The sequence below is a fragment of the Zonotrichia albicollis genome, chromosome 1 (genome assembly GCF_047830755.1).
Source record: "Zonotrichia albicollis isolate bZonAlb1 chromosome 1, bZonAlb1.hap1, whole genome shotgun sequence".
Lineage (NCBI taxonomy): Eukaryota > Metazoa > Chordata > Aves > Passeriformes > Passerellidae > Zonotrichia > Zonotrichia albicollis.
The window spans coordinates 96,104,986-96,126,067 of NC_133819.1; the positions used below are offsets into that span (position 1 = coordinate 96,104,986).

At 39.2% G+C, this 21,082-nt stretch overlaps 1 protein-coding gene across 1 annotated transcript in view; it reads right to left on the reverse strand.

Annotated features, from left to right (window-relative positions):
- Positions 1 to 3,548: 3,548 nt before the first annotated feature.
- ZNF407 (zinc finger protein 407) overlaps positions 3,549 to 21,082 on the reverse strand; it is a 336,446-nt gene continuing 318,912 nt past the window's right edge. Inside the window, exon 9 of the mRNA XM_074547690.1 lies at positions 3,549 to 6,034. Within this exon, the coding sequence (XP_074403791.1) occupies positions 4,683 to 6,034 (1,352 nt within the window). The 3' untranslated portion in view covers positions 3,549 to 4,682. The remainder of the gene's footprint in view (positions 6,035 to 21,082) is intronic.

A 21,082-nucleotide genomic window follows, 5' to 3' on the forward strand; every position in this document is an offset into this window, starting at 1 on the left:
AAGCTGCAATTAAGCAAATTGCAGCGAGAACCATTAAAGGAGTAGCGTCATTTTCTCCCCTTTCCTCTAAAATGTCAGGTTTCAATGTCACCGCCAGATAACCCAATCGCGTGCTTGTACACCCGGGCTGGAGCGAGCAGAAAACCGTCTGCAGTACTAATTACCAACGACTGGAAATAATGACACCAGGCAGAAGGAAAATGAAAGGCCCTGGTCCCTATCGCTTACCCGCCCAGGTGTGTGTGCACAGAGATGCAGGTTATTGTGGAGCAGTCTATTTAGTAAATACACAAACATCCATCCCCACTTGTAGAGCAGCCTCGGTCCCTCCCCCATCTCCCTCTGTCTCTCTGCCCTTTCTTTCTCTCCAATTATAAACCAGCACCAGGTTTTCTCATCAGCCATCTCCATGTCTCCAAATGGCTTTTCAGTGTCAGGCCTATCAGGAAATTAACTCATCATGCAGTGACAGCTGCTAATTTTTTCCCCTTACATGTCAGATGGATCGCCTGCTGAAGCTAATAATGAATCACCAATCCCTGATTAGAAGGTGCTTCCGAAACATATAACTGCCATCTGAGCTAACTTTTTTCTTCATATAAAATGATATCACCCTAGAGGAGCAGAAAACGAATTGTATTCTTCAACAAGATAGAACGGGGGTAGCCTGTTTGAGTGAGCCACACACTATCTTAAATTATGGGCTAATATTGCTCAGTAAAATAAGTGAAATTTCACAGCTCTTCTCTGTTTTGCCAAATGAATGACTTTTTTTTTTCTGTTACTTAATCCCCTCACTTGAACTAACTTAGCTTCAAATTTCAATCTTCACCCTTCCCTCTTTATTCTGTTTACAGCTTTTGTGCTCAGGAAGCCTACTGAGTAGGGAAAGTTGGAGAAAAGCCCCAGAGGTTGCTTTATGGGGCCTCTGCCTACCTTGTACAGCTCCAGCCCCATCTCTCAATCCCTGGGATTTTCTGAAGGGGACTCACCTGTATTTCAAGCCCAGGTCCAGCTCAGGGCAAGCCCAAGGCGCAGGAACTTTTAAAACAGATTCCTACAAGCTTTTGCATGAGCTGAATCCACTGGTCACGAAAATCACAAATGTATTTCTTTTGGGACTCAGAGCTAACACTCCTGGTATTAAAGCAGCATTTGTAAACGACAGCAGTGCTTGCAGGACTATGCACAATCCACATGTGCATGAGCACAGCACATCAACTCCCTGGCTCATCTCATTCCACAGAGGAGTGCAGCTGCGAGTCAGGCAGAACGGCATGTTGCTGTGGGCCCTTTAGGTGATGCTGGGTTTTGGGTTCTTTTCCTTTGTTTTTGTTATAGGAAATATTTCTCTAAATATTGTTTCCAGCTATGTCTTATCTCCCGTTTTTCCCCAAAGATGGAGCCTGATACACTGCCTTAGGAAGTGTGTATCTGATTCTTAAGAAAAGGAGGGTGAAACTGCTTGCTGGAAATATCTTTCTCCATCTTCACTTAAAATTTTTGGTTCACTTTTGGTGGAGTTTTTTTGGCTTAGTTGCATTTTTTGGTTTCTTTTTAGTCTGCTTTTTGTTTTATTTATTATTTATCTATTTTCCCCCTCCATACTAGTTCCATGGTTCTTAAATACTTACATTTTTACCTGTTTGGCATTGTCACAGTACAATCCAACTTCAGTAATGCTTATTCAGAATGGATAACAAAGAGAAAATTAGGCCAATGTCTCTGGCAGTCAGAACACCAGGAAGCAACGGACTAACATGGGAATACTGCCCCCTCAACAATCACTTCCATTAGAGCACAGCCCTTGAATTCTCTGGAGACAGGCACCTGAAGGTATTCAAACCAAACAGCAAAACACACTCATAGTGAATGGCAGCCTGGGCTGGGCACTTTCCTAAATCCACCACACAAGTTGATGTGATGCTCCCACGCTGGAGGCTGCCTCTGGCAGAGGGTCCCAGCAGCTCCTGAGCTGGCTCCCAGACGTGCCACAGGTGCCTCACCAGCTCCATGCATGGCCCTTGAAGGGTCAGGGCTTTTTCAGGTGCTGCTCTACTCTAAGTGCCTCCCTCTGCTGCCTAATCTTCCCTGCTCTCCAAGGCAGAAGGCATGGGAATGCTTGGAAGATCCATAGAACAATATGCTTATCTCCTCCCAGGTTATGGTCTGGGGCAATGCCAGGAGCTCCGGCACAGGAGGGAGACAAATGCCAGAGATGTTTCCTAGGTGCTGGAAGACACCTGCCTTAGCCTCAGCTGTCAGTGTGTGGCAGAGAGCATTTTAGCATGGGGTTGAGACAGTCCATGGAGTCCTTAAGCAGGATGACAGCACAGGAACGAATGTCATCCTTGATTTCTAATGTTACATTTGTAGGGCACTAATAAGTTAACTTTAAAGTGCACATTAGAAAGAAGAAGAAAAAAAAAAAAGCCCTAGGAAAATTTACCTCTCTTGATCAGACTGCACTCAGAGAAAAGTATTGTTAACCTGAGCTCCCAGGTAATTACAGCACATGGTAGCTTAGAGAATCCTTTCCAGTGCTCCCAAGCACAGGAACATCTACCACTGGGGCTTTTTTTTTTATGCAAAGGTCTGCTCTTTTCATTGTGCATACAATGTGATTGCTGGTTTGACACTGCAGGCTACACTGGTTTTATGAAGGATTAAATGCCACCTGAGACATATTTATCCTAAATAAATCACAAATGGTAAACTGCAGCATGTCAGTGTCAACACCCTGTACTGCAGCAGAAAGGTTAGCCATACAGGACTAAGCACAGCGAGGAATTAGCATCCAAGCTGCAAGACCACAGGGCTACAGTTAACAGGAGAAATGATCAAGAAGAAATATTTCCACTGAAAAACATTCAGTTTTTTGAACATCTGTGAGAGTCTTGCAGAGGGCCATCATTTTGTAAAGGTCACCTTTTTCCTGATAACAAACGGGAGTTGATCCTGTCACTGTTTGCTGAAGACAGTATTTAAGAGTAAGTGAACAGCCTGTCACTTTTAAGAAAGATGAGCAAGTCAAACTCGCCTAATTATGAATCTTGATGTCTAACTTGAAAATTACTTTTTTGGGGGTTTGACAAAGACACAACCTCAACTCTTGGAAAATAACAAAATTTGAAAAATAATAATAATAAGAGATGAAGAGGCAGCAGGATCTTATAGCCCCAGAATGAAGCACCTTTTCTCAGCAGCCCTATTAAAAAATACATTTTTAAGCAGTTGCTTCAGGAAGGAACTATTGTTTTACCCCACCCCAACTTTCTTACAGTTGATAATTTTAAGATATTAAACATGATAGGAAACCCAGTTATCTCTAGAGTCAGCATGGCTTATACCCTAAACACTTACACAATTATATTAAGCATGCATGAGGCACACTTCAGAAATTAGATTCTTTTATCTTTATCTATCTAGCAAGCTAGAGAAAGGAAAAGAGAAAAGAGAAAATGCACAGACATAACAGATAGCATTCGTTTGCTCCTGCTGAATGCCAGTTCTGTTTATTGTTTAATATTAAAAATCATGATGCTTCATTTTAATGCTAACATTTTATTTGAAAGACAAAAAAAATCCCCAAACCTTGCCAGTTTATATTTTACAATTTTTCTAAAGAAACAGAAGCAGTTTTATCATGAAACAAATATTTTCAACATGAACTTGCATTGAACAATTGCAGTATATCCACAAGTAAATAACTGACATTCTGGACTAAGCAAGAAATACAAGGTCACCTTTTTTTTCCCCCTACTTGTTAATGTCAATGTCAGAATTTTCTTTAAAAATCCTCCTAACATTTGAGACGTAGCTCACAAAATGAACTGCAAAATGGTATTTATATGAAGCACTAGTTATAAGAAAAGCAAAACACTGACAGTGACAATATTTTTTTCAAAAAATGCACATTTCTTATGTAGGACTCTCATCTAAAATTAAGTGGAAGTTACAGGCATCAAGTTCTTCTTCCCAAATATGTATAATCAAGGATTTTCTGAAGTGTAGCTTTTTTGAGCTCATCTTTAGGGAAAGGCTAATGTGTTACCATGAAAGAGTAAAGTACTATGAAAACTTTAATTTTAGATGCAAAAAAAAAATCCGTATTTTGATGACATATTTTTAGCCAAGCATGTTTTAAAGAGTTTGGAAAGCAAAATGTCATCTGTTCTACTTTAAAATGAAGACGGGCACCCAATATCATATGTATGCTTACCTGTTCACCTTGTTATTGTGGGTTTTGTATTTTTTTGCATATTTATCTGTTCAGAAAATGTACATATAAGTGCAATTATTTTAATCCTGTGATTATGTTACACAAAAATGACAGAAGGCAGGGAATTACCCTGAGATAAAACAACATTAAGACAAAAACATCAACAAAGAAAGCACTGAACAGAACAATTTCTACTTTGGGCGGGAGGCTTTTTATCCTGTTTTGTACCCTAGTATGCTTGTTGTATAATAATCACATATAATAGTTCTTGGAGCTATTGTAACAAAACTGTATTATCCTCTTCAGTGAACTCCTCCTATTATCAGGACATGTATTTGTTACCTGGTTTGAAGGAAGTTCTACTGAGAAGGCTTCACAGAAAGCACTCCAGGAATACTGTGCCTCCATGATTCTGGTAATATCCAGCTCTGCTCTGCACCCAGCCTATGAGTGAAGCTCTTCATGCTTCCTGTACTTTGTTATAATCTCTCTGGCCCTGAATTACTTGTGAGCCACCCTCTGTATAAATGACCATGCTTGTTAACTGTTCTCTTGCTCTATCAGGGGCTACAGCTTCTGCTTTTATAGCAGTACCAGTCTGCAGAATGTCTTGGGACCCAGTTGTCTCTATCACAGCGTGTGAGTACACACCAGGCTCATCCTGCATGTCTGGTGGCAATTCTGTGACAATGTAATGTGTTGCACCTTCAGAGAAGTCACCATCAGAACCCTGAGCCATGGCTTGAGCTAATTCTTCACTGACAATGATCTGGGATATTTGCCCATCCGACTCCACTAAATCCATGTGTTCACTCTGCATGCTGAGCGTGTGGCTACCAGCTTCCTGCATTATTATCTGCGAACCTTCTCCAGCTACCATATGCACAGTCCCCTCCTCATTTACAATGACCTGGGTGACACCTTCTTTCATGAGCTGGTCGGCCGCAGCTGTGTCACACACAGCAAACTGCAACACTCCTTGCACCACGTTCTTGAAGGCAGCCTGAGCTCTCTCCTGAGATGCAATTATAGCTGATGGGTGCATGACCCGTGTCACTACTTCCATGGGTTTGGTATCTTCCTGAGTCTCCTGAACTTCGTGAAACATTTGTATTTCTTGTCCCTCTGCATCGCTGGGAATGCTGGGCATCTCTGGGTTCGGCATTTGCAAGAAGTCTTTGTGACCAGACCTGCATCTGTCAAGGAGTTCGGATTTGTTTTCCGCTTCACCCAGCTCAGTCACGGCACAAAGAAGAGCATCTAATGCTGAGGAGGACTCTGGAGGATGGACTGTAGCCTCAGAAGCATCTAAAACTTCCTGTCGCATTATCTGCTGCAGCACTGTGCTGCTGGAGTCAGGAACCGCGTCGATTTGAACGGCCTCCTCCATGTCAGCTCCCGCTCCTTCAACCACCACCACCTGTGTGGCACCATCTGCCAACTGCTCCGTCAGGATCTGCTCAGGAACCACACTGCTCACGTGGGAGCCGTTCTGGTTTGTGGCTATGACTTGCCCGTCCTCCGTGATGTGCACCACCCTGGCCATCTGCCCCGCCATCGCCAGGGTCTGCAGGGTGGCCGCGGCCGTCTCTTCCACTGAAGCGTCGATGGCAAAGTCACCGTCATATCCTTGAATAATAATGAACTGCTGAACTTCCTCAGGGGATTGGGGCTGTCTCCTGCTGCCCTGAAAGGTCTTCTCCTTCACTGGAGAAACCTCTCCCAGCGCTGCCGCGGTAAAAGGGCTCGTGGTTTCCACAAAGGTTGCCCCTTGCCCCTTTAGTCGGCACTCATAGGACTTGGACACAATGCCTGCAAGACAAAATATGCTGTTAACATGGTATCATGGCAAGTATCAGTTCATTACTTTAACAAATTGTAGCTTCAATGGAAAAAAATTCCCTGACAATTTTTAGATTTCATTGACAGAAAACACAGATAAAATGAGCAAATGAACAAAACCAATTTGCATGTTTTCCAAATAACATATTTACAGGTTGGAATAATTGCTGAGTGTAACAATGCTGCAGCTTATTAACAATTTAAATGCGTTTTCAAAAATATTCCATATTAAAAAAAGCCCAGATAAATACAGTATACAGTTAAAAGCCACAACTTTTACAGAAGAACCTATTGGTGATACTTCGGTATTTCAGTAATGTATTTTTGGATTGTATATTACATTAAACATAACTTGATGTGAGAAACTGTGGCTGATTTTCTTAATACCCTGCTATTGATTGTGAAGTCATTGCCATGCTGTCATTTTGATGCCATTGTCTCCCCCTTCCTTTTCCATCCAGCATCTTCTCTGGCTCATGTGACTGACACAGTCACTCACTCAGTTACCTGGTGAAAACACTTGGTAGTTTTCTTACCCTAAGTAGGATATAAAATCTAACCCAGAGAAGCCCCAATTACATATCTTAATTATTTCTGCACTAAATCAATTAACAAACTATAATACCTGTAACCTCCATATTCCAGCTGCTTGCTATGCCACCCAGTTTGGTTTTGAGTCATTGAAGGTTTCCTTCTCAATTCCCACCATTAACAATAAAGCTTCAGCAAGGCAAATGGAGCCCAAGGCTGTACAAACTCAAGGCCATCACTCTCCAAGCATGGCCTACATATTTGTGGGAAGACATAAAGGAGAGGACCTTGTGGCCAGCTTTGTGGATGTCCACAGAGGGACAGCTTTATCCCTCCCTGTCTCCCCACGGCAGTGCCCTCCAGAAGCACTCAGGAAGCTCCTCCATGTGCTGGGAGCAAGCTGTGGGACACAACCCGTGCACACAGAGAGAAGAGTGGGCGCTGGACGTTGCAAGCAAGGTGAGGGTCTAATGGCAGATGGGCCTTGGGAAGGCTGATTAAGTCCATGCTGCTGAAACTGCCCATATCCACACTCCAGTTTAAATTCACCTACACAAACTGAAATCACATCTCTGGAATAACAGGTGTAGCTTCTTACCACTAATACAAATACATTTGCCATGGCTTGCTTGGCATAAAAAGAGGCAAGAAAAAAAAGCAACACTTAAAGTGAAATTTCAGGCTAGCACTGTACTTTCCAAGCCAGTTCTAGTGAACAATGTGCTTCATTGAACTCAAGAGACCAAGAAAATTATACTAAAGCTGGTCTAAGGGGGCTCTTTCATTTCAAAGCATAGAGCTGTCAGACCCTGATCCCACAGAGAATTAAAATGGGCTCTAAGAAACAGACTCATTTGCTTAAAGTTCACATGTAGAAGCTGATTTACTCCAAGACTGAATACTTGGCGCCTTGCAGACTCTAGTAACTTGCTATGTTAAGGTGCATATCAAGTTAAAATTCCAAAATAACATCGATAATTAAAAGACCGAGGCCTTACACTGCTATCTATCTATCTATCTATCTATCTATCTATCTATCTATCTATCTATCCATCCATCCATCCATCCATCCATCCATCCATCCATCCTTTTTTCAATTACAGAGCTTCTGCTAGAGAACTGTACTGTGAAGCACAAAGAAGTAATTTTGTCAAGCTGAAAGGCTGCAAATCACCTTCACAAGTCTAAACTGATGCCATACAACTTCCTTATTCCTAGTTTGCAAGGCAGGTTTTTTCTTTTCTTTGGAACATAAAATTAACAATTTTAACCATTAGAGTGTTTATAGGTGATGCTGCATAAAAAACTGGTCCATACAATTGAAGTACACTTTGTCAGGTATAAGCAAGAAGTAAGCTTACTGTGGTATACAATTGGTTCTTATTCCCACTTTTCCTGTGCTCTCTTGTAGGCACTGACATTCACATGACCCCCAAAAGAACAGAAAGGCAGGAAGGGGAAATCAACATAAAATGACAATTATCCTCCACATTTTGTAATAGAGTATAAGTAATTAATTCTCTCAGGAATCTTGCTTTGTTGACAAGATAAAAGAGGAGCCTGGCAATGATGTGGCACAAAATCAAAATAACTCTACAAATCACACATTTTCCACTGGATTTCAAAATCAAAATAACTCTACAGTGATAATTTTCACATGCACATACACTAAAATCATGACATCTTTCTCCAAAGATCATAATAATTTACATGCAGGACCCAGCATCAGTGTATTGAGGAGAAGCTCTGGTCTGGGGAAGGGAAAGAAAAAGGAAATTCACCCTGTTTTCATCTCCTGAAATAAATGCCATGCCTGTGAATCTATGCAACTCCAGTCTTTACTGTGCAATTGAATGGGAAGTCTCCTGGGTGAAGAGCTATCCGGTGAATCCCTCGCAGCACTGATAATTATGCCATTCTGACTGCTTACTTAATCTATTTGAATCCAGAGGTGAGTTAAGCCACTTCCTGACCATTAAAGTAAACTACATGGGTAAATACTGCTGTCACTAAGGGGTGTGATGAAGCTTAACTACACCAACATCTTAACCTCAGCTCAGTGCAACCCCAGCTATTCCATCACAGTTCATAAATGCGATTGCAGGTCCATCTTTTGATTCAGCAATTTAATAACTTCGAGTGCTGTCAGTACTGCTTTGAAAAATGGCTCCTATAAAATGTAACAGCCTCAATCAGATTGTAAAAGATTCACCCACTGAAGATTCCTCCATTTCAACTATAATGAATTAATGTTGAGCTGTGTAGAAGTTCAAGTGTCATTTAAACTAATGTGAATCTACTGTAACTTTAAATTTTAACTGGACTATGACCAAGAATTTACTGGGAACATCAACTTCAATTTTAGTGATTTTTCATGGTAAATATGAGTTGCAGACTTTACTGGTTTTCTTTTGTTTCAACAGTGAAAAGCCAAGTAGGGAAGATATTTAGAAAACAACAGATTTTGAGGCTTAGCTGCTATTCTAATAATGAAGCACTGGAATCCAACATGACATTTGTAGGAATTTTTATGTATTTAAGGAACATGTCACATTATTGGACTGTATGTAGCAACAAACCATGTTGTCCCAGTAAACTCAGCCTGCCTCTCACTCCCTCTTAACAGTTAAAGAGAAGGGGTAAGTGTTGGCTGACATGGCAAACATAAGCTGCAATACAAGCCCACATTAATATTGGGAGAAGTGGACTTGTTGCTGATTGCATGTCATTGCAAATTAAAAAGATACACAAATAGGCATTAAAATGACAAAATATAATGATACAAGAGCTCATATTCAGACAATTTGTAAGGAGGTGTTTCATATCTAGGGGTGCAATGATCAGAGAATTGGTTTCTTTCCAAGAAGTCTGTCATTTCAGCAGAGCCATTATTTATCAGTTGGAGTCCTGAGCGACTGTTAGTTTTTTATTTGAAAATGTCAGGACATTTTAGACATTAAATCCATATTCACAGGTTATTTTAATTCTCTGAGACCACAAACTCCTGAAATAGGGCTAAAAGAAATGCTTTGATGTTTAATGTGTGTCTGGGAAACTAGAAATAGGGCTTAGTACCTTTTCCCCTCTCTCTTACTCAATACCTGACTTCCTTTTGTGTGTCTGTTTTATTCTTTTGTTACTGTCATCATTTGTTCCCTGCAGAATAAATACCTTATTCTTTTGTTAAGCTTACATTTAATTAAAATGTACAGGATTTGTGCAGTAAACTTGAATGAAACAAATAAAACAAGGGCCCCCTCTCTTGAAAGCATACGTTGTGAATGAAAAATGTCATTACAGACTAAAAAATTTTGCAGTAAACAGGGCCTACAGAGAGAAGTTTCCCCCGTAATGACATCCATAAAATACACAAATGGCACTTTTAGTACCATCCTGAATATGGCATTTTCTGTGCTCTACACACAATCTAAATGGTTTGATCATAGAGCATAATACTCCATTGGGTTTATAGAACAATCAATGTTCCATAAAATGATGTATTTATCCAATAGTAGGCTCAGCAGTTACTGGTGTATGACATTGTAGGACACTGGCTTTGTACTGTTCAGCAGCACACATGCTGGCTGTAAAACTTATCTAACACTACTTCAACAACTTCATCTCATCTGTGTCAAGTAATTTGTTGAAGCCTCAGCTTGGTTTAAAAAAACTTGTAATAAAAATTCATAGAATTTTCAGGAGAATGAAAGCTGATGACAATAGAAAGGTCACATTGTGGCGCCACTCGTGGGGTCGGGGGTCAGCTGCAGTTCTAAAACAGAAAGTAGATTTCATGCATCGTGTAGCAGATAAAGATGGCATTAAGGAGACTTGTCTCAGAAAGAAACGCGCAGCTCGTGAGGAAAGCCTGGGCTAATATTATATGTAAAGCACCACCTTGCTCTCAGCCAGCAGCCTCTTTAGAATTCTAATCCTTCCCCAAAACTTGCAGCAAGCGGCTGTGTGTGGTGAGGCTGGGCTGAGGACATCCTTCACAAGGAGCACCTTTAGGACAAAGCAGTAAGTCATAAATGAAATAATCTATTATGACGACGGAAATGATCTGCATTTACACAGCTAGCTTAAAACAGCTATTTTTCCTTTTCTGTAAAAGTTCTAGGAGGCCTGATTTATATTCCCCTATTCAGCAACACTTAATTTTTCATACTTTGGTCATTAGGTATATTATTTATTGACAAAAACAAACATTTTGTATCTGACGAAATGCAACAAATATTAAATAATGTGAATGCAAAGAAACATCTTTTCCTTCAATTAAATGCAACCTGTAAGGAATTTAAAAGATTTTTAAAAATTGCCTTATGTCCAACATCACTTGAACATGCTACTGATTTTCTTATTTTAAAAGTTGTTGTCTATATGGCAGCAATACAATATTTTGAATGGTACAGTAAGTCCACTTTTCCAATTCATAAAGTAATATAACTTATGCCTTGACCAAGTTACAAATTTCTGCTCTGTTTTCATTCAATTATTTTTGTAATGATCTACCTCTACTTCAATTAATTAAGTACAGTATAAGAATTGTGGCATAATTTGGGATTTCCCTGATTTTCAGAGGCCATAATAATAAGATGCATTTTCCAGATCCCTGTTCCTAGATCATAGTACAAACTATTCTTTATCATTTGCAAGGCTTTTATGTGCAAGCAATGTATGGGTCAGCATTTCTTAAACCAGCTAGTTAAGCTACTAAATAAGAGGTTGTGAAGGCTCATTCATGTCTTCTGCTGAAGGAAAGAAAACATGATGGGTCAAACTGACAAGTGAAATAAATCAGCAACCCAAAATGGCCCTGTTACAGCTACTATGTCCACAAAGGCAGCAAATATTTGTAAAGCAATACATAGGAGACTTTATCATCTCCCTAAAAGGCATAAAAAAAATCCACCATTGACACAAATTACGTAAATCTCAAGAGAAACCAATACAACAAGGCTTCATTTCCCTCCCTTTCAATATATGATTACTGGAAAAAAAACCACAACAAAAAAATTCCCAAATAATATTCATAGTTTATTTTATACTTAAAAATCCAGTAATGTCATATTTCAATGTCGAAACTCAAAACAGCCTTAGCTTCTAGTTTTGTCCTTAACCACTCAATCATGTTTGGAAACTTCAAGGTCTTCTAAGAAGTACTTAAATAAAGGATGAAATTTTAACATTTCAGACATCTTAAAAAGCAGGAGATGTCCTTTAGCTTTCTAAAATGTGAAAGAAAGTACTCTTGTAATATTTTTTCTTTTGAAAAACAGTCTGAAATTTCCTGCTTGCTATTTTTACCTTCCACATCTCATAGAACTATGTCAATGGCCACAAAAAGACACAAAAGAAAAAGACAACTACCAAATTAAATAGCCAAGCAGTTCAGTTAGGGTATTTAGGCAGTTTGTTTGGTTTGGTTTAGTTTCCCTTCAGTGTCTAATTAACCTTTGGGAAAAGGCCTTCTCTAGGAAAAATTTCAGTTTCTCTTTTCCTGCACTCAAGGTCAAAAATGAATGTTATAGAGCCCAGTGTTACAGACGGAATGCAAATAAAAAATACACATACCAAAACTCCCACTGATTGTGGCAAACATGTACAGCGTTAACTGCAGAATTTACAGCTGCCTAACCTGCAGAGTAACTGGTTTACTTGCAAACCACTTTTCTCTTTACCTGTGTGCCACCATGCAGGCTGCTCCTCTCAACTCTGATGTGTGAGCAAAAGCCTCTCTGTGGCATATGCAGCAATTACCTACACGGGCAAGCAGCATCAGGAATGTATCTGGAGTATTTCAGCTATGTCTTGCAGTGCAATTTAGCAGCCTGAGATGAGGATAGCCAGTCTGGACATTTCTTGGCAGTCCAGCTTCAAAGACTACTCTGGCCCTCAGTTTGGGAACAACTGACATTGATGATACTCGGATGCACTCTTTCTGTTTTATCCCCTGCAGTGCAAATGGAGAGCGCATTTTTAGCACTTCTAAATCAGAATCCCAATTTCAAGGGGTTCTGGTTGCGCTTGGTCAAACCAGAGATTTCTGCTTCCTAGGCAGACAGAACACATAATATAATATGAAAAATAATACACTAAAATGAGAAAAATCAGGAGGAAAACCCCCCAAGCTCTGCTCATAGGGAAAATGATCTGGATTTCTGAAATAGATCTAGTCCCAAACACTAACGGCTTTGTCAAAAAAAGGGAAAAAACCCTTTTTGTCATTGTTATCTCAGCAGAAGATTTTGTTTTCCAGGAATATATACATTCAGATCTTGGTTTTATAAACATTTATTTATCAAGCATAGTGCTTACTGCCATAGTTAGCCTCAATAGTCTCAAAGGGACTAAACATGGTTGCTTGCATTATGCATTGTGTTTGCATAATCAGGCCCTTGGGATTAACAATTCTGAAAATGGCTGGCCTTTCCTAACGTTTGATGTACATATATGAAAAAAAGAGAACAGACACTTGTAAGGGATACCCAAAATAAAACATCATGCTATTAAATGATCAGGCAGAAATTATATTCTTCGGCATACCTATCAACTATGAGTATCATGATTCTCTGTATTTATCTATTCTGATTTATGCACCCTTTCAGTAAAAAGGAGCACCTGTTCTTTGCTTGAGGGCACATCTCAACCCATTTAAAAAGCACAGCAGTTTTTAGGACGAATGCTTGGGAATAACTACAAATAGTAAGTTTCCCTAGTTCTTTTTGTTAGTGAAGACAGCAGAAACTACCATTTCAAATGTGATAGTCATATCTGTATTTCATTTATAAATTCAACTATGTTACAGCTATATTCATATCTTTCCAGAGTAAATTATGGGAAATAACCATTTGTCTTCATTGTAGACACTTTTGCATGTATAGTAGAAAACAAACCTCTATTCAATAACTGCACAGAGGCACCATTAAAATCAAATTTACAGTAAACAGAACCTGCAGCTGGGGTAAAACACTAACTGTTAGTATTTTAATTATCAGTGAAGCTTTCGGAGGTCTAACATCTGCTCATAGCCAAATGACAGCAGCTGCTTGGGCACACTTAAAACAACATGAATTTCTTCTATAAATATGAAAATGAATTGTATGTCATGCGTTCATTGCGGCTATATTCCTATTAAGCTGTTTAAGTATATAGGGTATTCTGAACTTCTTTCTTGTGGCAAATTCATAAAGGGCTGACCTCCTCAAAAGAATGAGAGGCAAAGGCAGCAAAAATTCTTGAGTCTGTAAATTGAAAATGTTTAGAGACAGTACTGGAGGTCACCCTCTGCCAAGACACTGCTGGTAAATGCTAACAAAACATCAGCGCTAAGTTCTGATCATTGTGCACTACAGTAACTTCAAGGACAAGACTGCCCAGCATGCAAAGTGTCAGGAGTCTAAGGGATGGCTTATATCAAAAGCTAATGCTCAACTACTAAGTGAATAATATCTTACTTGGAAAAAAAATACTCTGTTTCAATGTCCAAAACATTGGAGGAGATGAGCATGCTCTCTTTTATGGACTTCATCAAAAGCATACTGGAATGATTCCTGATTTGCATGAATAGAAGCAATAAACTGCCATGAGGAAGGAACTATACTGGCTCAATATAAGATTTTGTTAAAAAAAGCAAGCTTCATAACTTAATTTTGGAGCTTTTTATCTAGGCACTGATATACAGTTGATATTTTCCTTTTAGTCTCTCACCTGCTTGGGAATACAGGAAAGAAAACTGGAGGAGGGACACACATTTAGTTAAGCTGTAGAGTCTGGCAGAGTGCAAGGAAGAGAGCATTACAACCAGTTTCAGAAGAAAACAAGGGAAGAGGCTTTTATGGCTTTCACTTTACAGGTTTTCAGTGGAGAAAGATCTGTTTCTTGGCTTTTACAACATCAAGTGTAACGCCAGTGGCAAATAATGCTTATGTATTTTCACAATAGACCTACAGCTCGAAAGGAGCACTACAGTAATTTAGTCTGAAAGCTGCAGGTCACGCCAAGTTGTGTTTTGGAGAAAACCCCAACACGATTAGATGCTTCAGCCTCACATGTGCCACCACAACACAGGATCAGCCCTGAGTACAGCTGTCTCCACAGTGGTACCTGGCTTAAGATGAAGGTGAGTTAATTGTGAAGGCAGTTCCCAAACTTCTGACATCAGACTTCCCACTCCAAAAGTCAGTTTCAGAGCAAGATGACAACATATGAGGAGGATTACAACCTATAACCTGGTTATAGGTGGGACAATTTCAATGCACAATGCTGCCCCTCACTCCTCCTGAGGCACTTGACAGGATCAAGGCTTACCATGCCCAAAGTGATGAGTGTCAGAAAACATGCTGATTTTTCACCTCAGAGTGTCACAAGGCCTGGCAGTAATGCTGGGATTACTTAGGAAGCATGAAGCAGGGGTACTTGCTGGCTCTGGGAGGTTGGATAGATGGGTATAGAGGCTGGAGAGGTGGGTAAATTTTATATCACTTTCAAGGGTCAAGTTCATGACAAAGTCTTGTTTTCATGATTCATCTCTGGTGAAGGATAGAAGCAGCATGTTTCCAAGATATCATCAAAGGAAGAGCTGTTCATGTAATTGACCCTTCTGCTGACAGAAATATATTTTCAGTGCTACTGATAGAGTAGCACTTAAATGAACTGTCTTCCACTTCCAGAGTGAGAAAGCGCAAGACAGGACATAGGTAAAGCAAGACAGAAGGTACCAAAGCTGGTACTTTCTGGGCTGCTGTTGAATACTGTTGGTGCAGGAACTGCAAGATGGCCTGTGTGCCTGGGCTGCATGGGAAATGCAAAGTAAACTGTTCAACTGCAGCTTTCCTGAGGGCTCAGAACCTCCTTACCATGTTGCTTGCACTTGGCAGCAAAGTTGTGTGTTCAAGAGCTGAATAATTACTCTGTTGAAAAGGCTACCAAAATTGTTGCTTAACTAGAAGTAAAAATCAACAGCTTTTAGACAGCACAGGGAGCTAACACCAAACTGGAAGCGTTAACATCAATACAAAGAAAACCAGGATGTAGCATAAGTAAATAAGAAAATAATAATGTAAGACCAAACTTGTGCTACGGCATACTAGCACTTGTGAAGAAAGTAAATAAGCAAAAATTATATTCAATGAGAGACAAGTCCCTAGAGAACTGTAATGCTGAAGAAATTTAAAGAATGACAGTGTTCATCAAATTACATATGAGTTTATGAAATGTAAAACAGGAAAAGAAAACAGGCCAAAGCAATTTTTAATTGCACATTTAAAAGCACGTCTGCTGCACATTGTTCTGGTACAGATACAACTAAATTATATATTGTTCTTTCTAGAAGAGAGATCTTGACTAAAGAATATTCAGAATAGTGAAACAAGAACTATTAGAAGTCTGACTTGAATGGAAATATCAAAAGTTTAAGTGCAGATATTCTGGCTACATAATCTACAAATGCTGGAGAGGGAGGAAAATTTTTGTCCCTATTCGATAAGCATAATCTTATTTTGATGAAACACTAGAATGTTCATGTCATACTGCCGGAAGATGGTTAGACATGTGAGAAATGGAAAGTCAATTCAGCTGCCTCATCCACTTTCAGGTGCCAGGGTGATGAAGCTCCCAGATGGAATAAATAGAGTGTACAGTAGTTAAGAGTATGACTTAACCCAGCTCATCACCATTTATACTGCAAATCCATACTATTCCAGAACAACTCAGTGAAAAGCAGCACGGGATTCTGCAGGAGCTACTCAGATAACTTTTGTAAACATCTCCATTCTGAACTAAAGTTCACTCAGGACTGTGGTGCCTTAAGTCTTAAAACCCAAAGAACTTGCAATGACTGTCAATCATATGAAGTATGAATCCAAGTCAAATATGGACTAGTAAACCACTCTGTCAGGTCATCTCTTTAGCTCTTTTAATCTTTTTCCTTCCTGAAACCCAACTTAGACTATGAAAAAAGTGTATATTATAAAATTAAATAATGAGTATATTTATGTAAAATATTTTAAAATGCCACTTAGTTCTCAACTCTGAAAGCACTTGTTCAAAGTTTTATTATCTATGTCTGTCTCCAACCGAAGACAAGTAATGCTTGAAACCATCCTAACTGAAAGATGTCAAACGGTTGAAAACACCATGGTTCACTTGTCTGTAGCATGGTGCAGGCTGCAGTGAATGCCATCATTCTGCTGTGAATGCCATCATACTTAGGACCTGGTACAGCACCCTTAGCCATAGCACAAATGAAGCCAAGCACTTGTACTATTGCTGGAACTTAGTTCACATTTTTTTGTACAGTAGACAAAATTTCAGAGGAATTCATTATCATTTCTATGAAAGCAGTAAAGCTTGGGATATTTGACAAAATGGAGACCAGACAACATTCCCACCAAATAAGGAAACCAACCAACCAAAAAAAAAAAAACAAAAAAAAAAAAAACCCACAAAAAAAACCCAAACAAAAAACAAACCCCAGAAGACTGAAGCGAGATACCTGGAAGATCTGATTTTCAAAACCACTAAGAAACTAACAGCTCCTGCTGACACTTTTGTTAAAAGGTTATTTCAGCTACCTCTTTAAAAAGTATTTCTTACTGTTTTTCCAGGTACCTTAGATTAGTAAGCACAGAGTTTTTAAGCTCTAGCATGGAACAGACCAATTGCCAGGACCCGTTGTGGTTTGTTATTTCAAATCTGTGCAGATTACAGAGCTTGGGAGCAGCCCATGGGATCACAGGTTAAAAAGCTGCTGCAAGTCATAAGTGGGCCTTACACATTCTGTAGCCATAACTTTTGGGATATGTTCCAGTGCTCCAAAACCCACTGAAGTTCACCATTTCTTTCATTGTGTCTCCAATTACCTTTAAAACATTATTCAAGTGATTCTACTGAAACAAAAAGACTCTGAAGATATTTGAATATATTATTTTCTTTATAAAAAGAAAATGTACATATGAAAACTTACACAGAACAAAAAAATTATATCGGTGCCTAAAAAAACAAGCTAAAAGAAATTCAAAATTAATGTTTTTCTTCTTTCACATGTTATTTTTTCTAGGGCCTCTAACAATAGAGTGAATTTTATGAAAGATTTTTAGGTGTCTTTGCATAAAGCTGATTTCTTCAATGCAGAATTAGGAAGCAAAATAAAATTGGCCCGCTTTCCACTAGTGCTGGGCACAAGAGCATGCAAATACAAACTGAACAGAACAGACTTAAAATCTAATGGCATCTATCTAAAACTGTATCTTGTGAATTGCTCAGCAATTGGAAACATATTTATCACTAAAAAACACCATAAAAATGGAAAAAGCATTATACTAACTTTTCAGGCAGAAAAGTGGAAAACAATAAGAAGTGTGTTGCCAGGGTCACACAAGAATTCCAAGGTGTGCTGAGTGCCAGTTTTAAATCTTAATCACTGCATTATCATTTCTTAGGAGAGCCTATTGTCAACTCCAAGAGTTGAGGTACTCCATTTACCCACCGGGAAGCTCTAGTCACATCACTGCAATTTTCCTGATAATGCCCTGTCAATGACTCAACCCCACATTCATGAGCAGAGAGGAGTTCAGTGTCCATGTATCCTATAATGAGGAATGCCGGGCTGCAATCTCTGCTGAGATTGTCATAGGTGTCCACTGATACCATCTGCAATTACAGAATTTTATGAGATGGAAACTGGTTCATTATGAAAAAGACTCAAGTCTACCAGCTCATTTCACAGATGTCAGATGGCAGACTTCCTACTCATCGCAATTCGTGCAAGTGCAGAAGAAGGGGCCTGTAGTTAGACTTTTGGGAATTAAGCACAGAGCTAATGCTAAGCACAGGTCTAAATGCTTTTCTAAGCTGGACCCTGTTAGCTCCAGTCCAAGCCATTCAAAACAGGGACATAGATTCCTGAATTACAGCTTCACAAGAGCCAAATCAGGACAGCTAGTTCCCAGAGGAAGGCAGACACAACTAAATATCACTTTTGCTCTCAGCTAAACACATACTTCTCAAACTAAATTCAGCTTGATTATAACTAAGCAAAGCAATTATATCAATATTTTCAAAAGTATCAGCTGAATTCCAGTTTGAATTGTCACCTATTCAAATAAATGAATGAATACCTTCTTTTAAAAAGGCTAATGTACATTATGGATAACTAAGCATGTTCGTATTTTTAACACGTATTATTTACTTTATTTAAGTTACATTTCAAAAGTATGTGTAGTGTGGAAAATGATAAACATTTTCTTAGAGAGTAATCCCTCTCATATATACATTTTTTGCACTTGCAGACAATGATATATTCATCTTCAAATCTGGTAACTATTAACTTAAACAAACATCTTAATTCCAGATATTTCAGTCGATTTAAGAGCACAGAAATTAAACTAATTCTCCATTTTCTCTGAAAGAAATACAGATTTCTTCTGCAGCTTTCAAGAAATGAAGCACTGTTTGCTATAGTACAGCCCCCTCCACTCCTTCCAAAACCAGCCCGTTTCTGTTGGAGGTGAACCTTGCTGCATTTATTAATTCCCTTTTTAACAATAAACCACAGAAAAATCCAAGGTAACAGAGTGTTTGGCAAGAGAACTTCAAATACTAAATGCAGGCTATAGCACTACTTCAAGCTCTGGGTGAACTCTGACACTCTGAAGACAGAAATGGAAGGTGCTGATGCCAATCTCTATCATGCTAAATATATGGGAATCTGCTTATTTGACAGACTTGCTTTCTCCTGGTGCCACTACCTCAAGTGGCAGTGACAAACATGCTCAAAGCATGGTCCCTGGCCTTTCATATGTTCCTTTCACAGACCAGTTTCCATAACAAAGATACACTCCCACATGGTCAATTTATCACAACCTCCTCAAACACTTCCCCTCCCACACGTGCACTTGGTATATCCCCACAGTCTCATCACAAAAAAACAGACCCAAAGCCCACCAACCATACTAAAATTATATTGCAGATTTGTAGATTAATGGGCTGATTCTGGCATCTCAATTCAAATGGATTTACAACCACTGTGTTTAGCCCTGTGTGATTTCAAATAGAATTACTTCTGATGAATTTGGATGCAAATTCACAAAGCATTAAAACAAACCATGTTTAAACTCGTTGGTTCATCAGATGCAAATATCATGCATTAAGCAGGGAACACCCATTTATGAAAATAATGAAAACTGACACCAATATAATAAAATCATTACAGGTTTATGGATTCTGGGACTTAAACAAGCCATACCCTTGTTTCTCCTAACTGATTAAATGCTTCTTTGCAGTTTATGTTTGATCTGCAATTCAAAAATAAATTAGTTTAGTCTTTGAGCCCAAAACCTTGGAAAATTGCTAGGAGGTTCTACCTCAGATTCATCTGGGGAAAAGGGCTGGGTAGAGGGAGAAAATTGTGGGGGCAGGGAGGCTTGCAGTGCAAGTGAGAACCAGCAGCACAGGAGAGGAAGCAGTCAGACAAACCGAGGTTTGCGGACTCCACCAGCAGCGTTCACAAACACTTGGCCTGATCGTTGTCGTGTGAACACAAGGCAAGGATGGTCATACTGGGCACTTGTGTTTCATAAAGCTGGCACAGATGGGCCTGTCACACCTTGTGCTTCATCTCCACAAAACCTCAACCATCCTCACTTTGCATTGCATTTGTAGACAAGGAGTTTACGTGCAGAAGGGCAAAGGATTGCCCAAAATTTCTGGGATTGTCGCATGGCAAAGAAGCAAAAATAAATGTGACCATGTTCTAACTGATAAAGTAGATCTCTGAGGTTGTATGTAAACAGTAGATATAGTGTGGGTTTTTCATTAATCCCCCTGTCTAATTATCATGAGCATGATTTCATTTTCAGTTAGATGACAACAGCCTAGCTCAATGGTTTCCAGTAAAATCTTTGTATCCAGATAATAAATTCTTCTCATAATGATGAGATTTAAAACAGCAAAACATTCCTCACTGAGGCATGTAATGCTGATAAAGCACTATTTTGCTGCACAATCTACGCAGTATAAAAAGTTCTTTGCTGCATCATGATCTGCTCCAATTTGTGTATAAATAGCATTTGTAATAAAAGGAAATGTAACACCAAGTTTTACTTAAATAACTGCTCAAAAAGAGGTTGGGAGATAATGTAGCTAACACACAACAACAAAGAAGGGCAACTGCAATAGCTATTTCTCAGCATCCTTTATTTTTCTTTTATGAATCTATTCACAACAACATTAAGAATTTGAACCCAAACGTTTAAATAATTATATGTTGGGATGGTTTGAAGGTAGTTTGATCCCTAGAGTTGAGGTACCATCTAAATGTGCTGCCAACACCAGAAAACTCAACTTGAAAAGCAACTCTCTCCATAACTTTAGTCAGTCTTCCCAAGAAAGCTCCTGTTTCTGAGGACAAACATACATGATTGAAAAGGCTTAACAAGCTGTGAAAGTCCTTAAGATCTACATTTTCAAATGTGAATGCCTTGAATT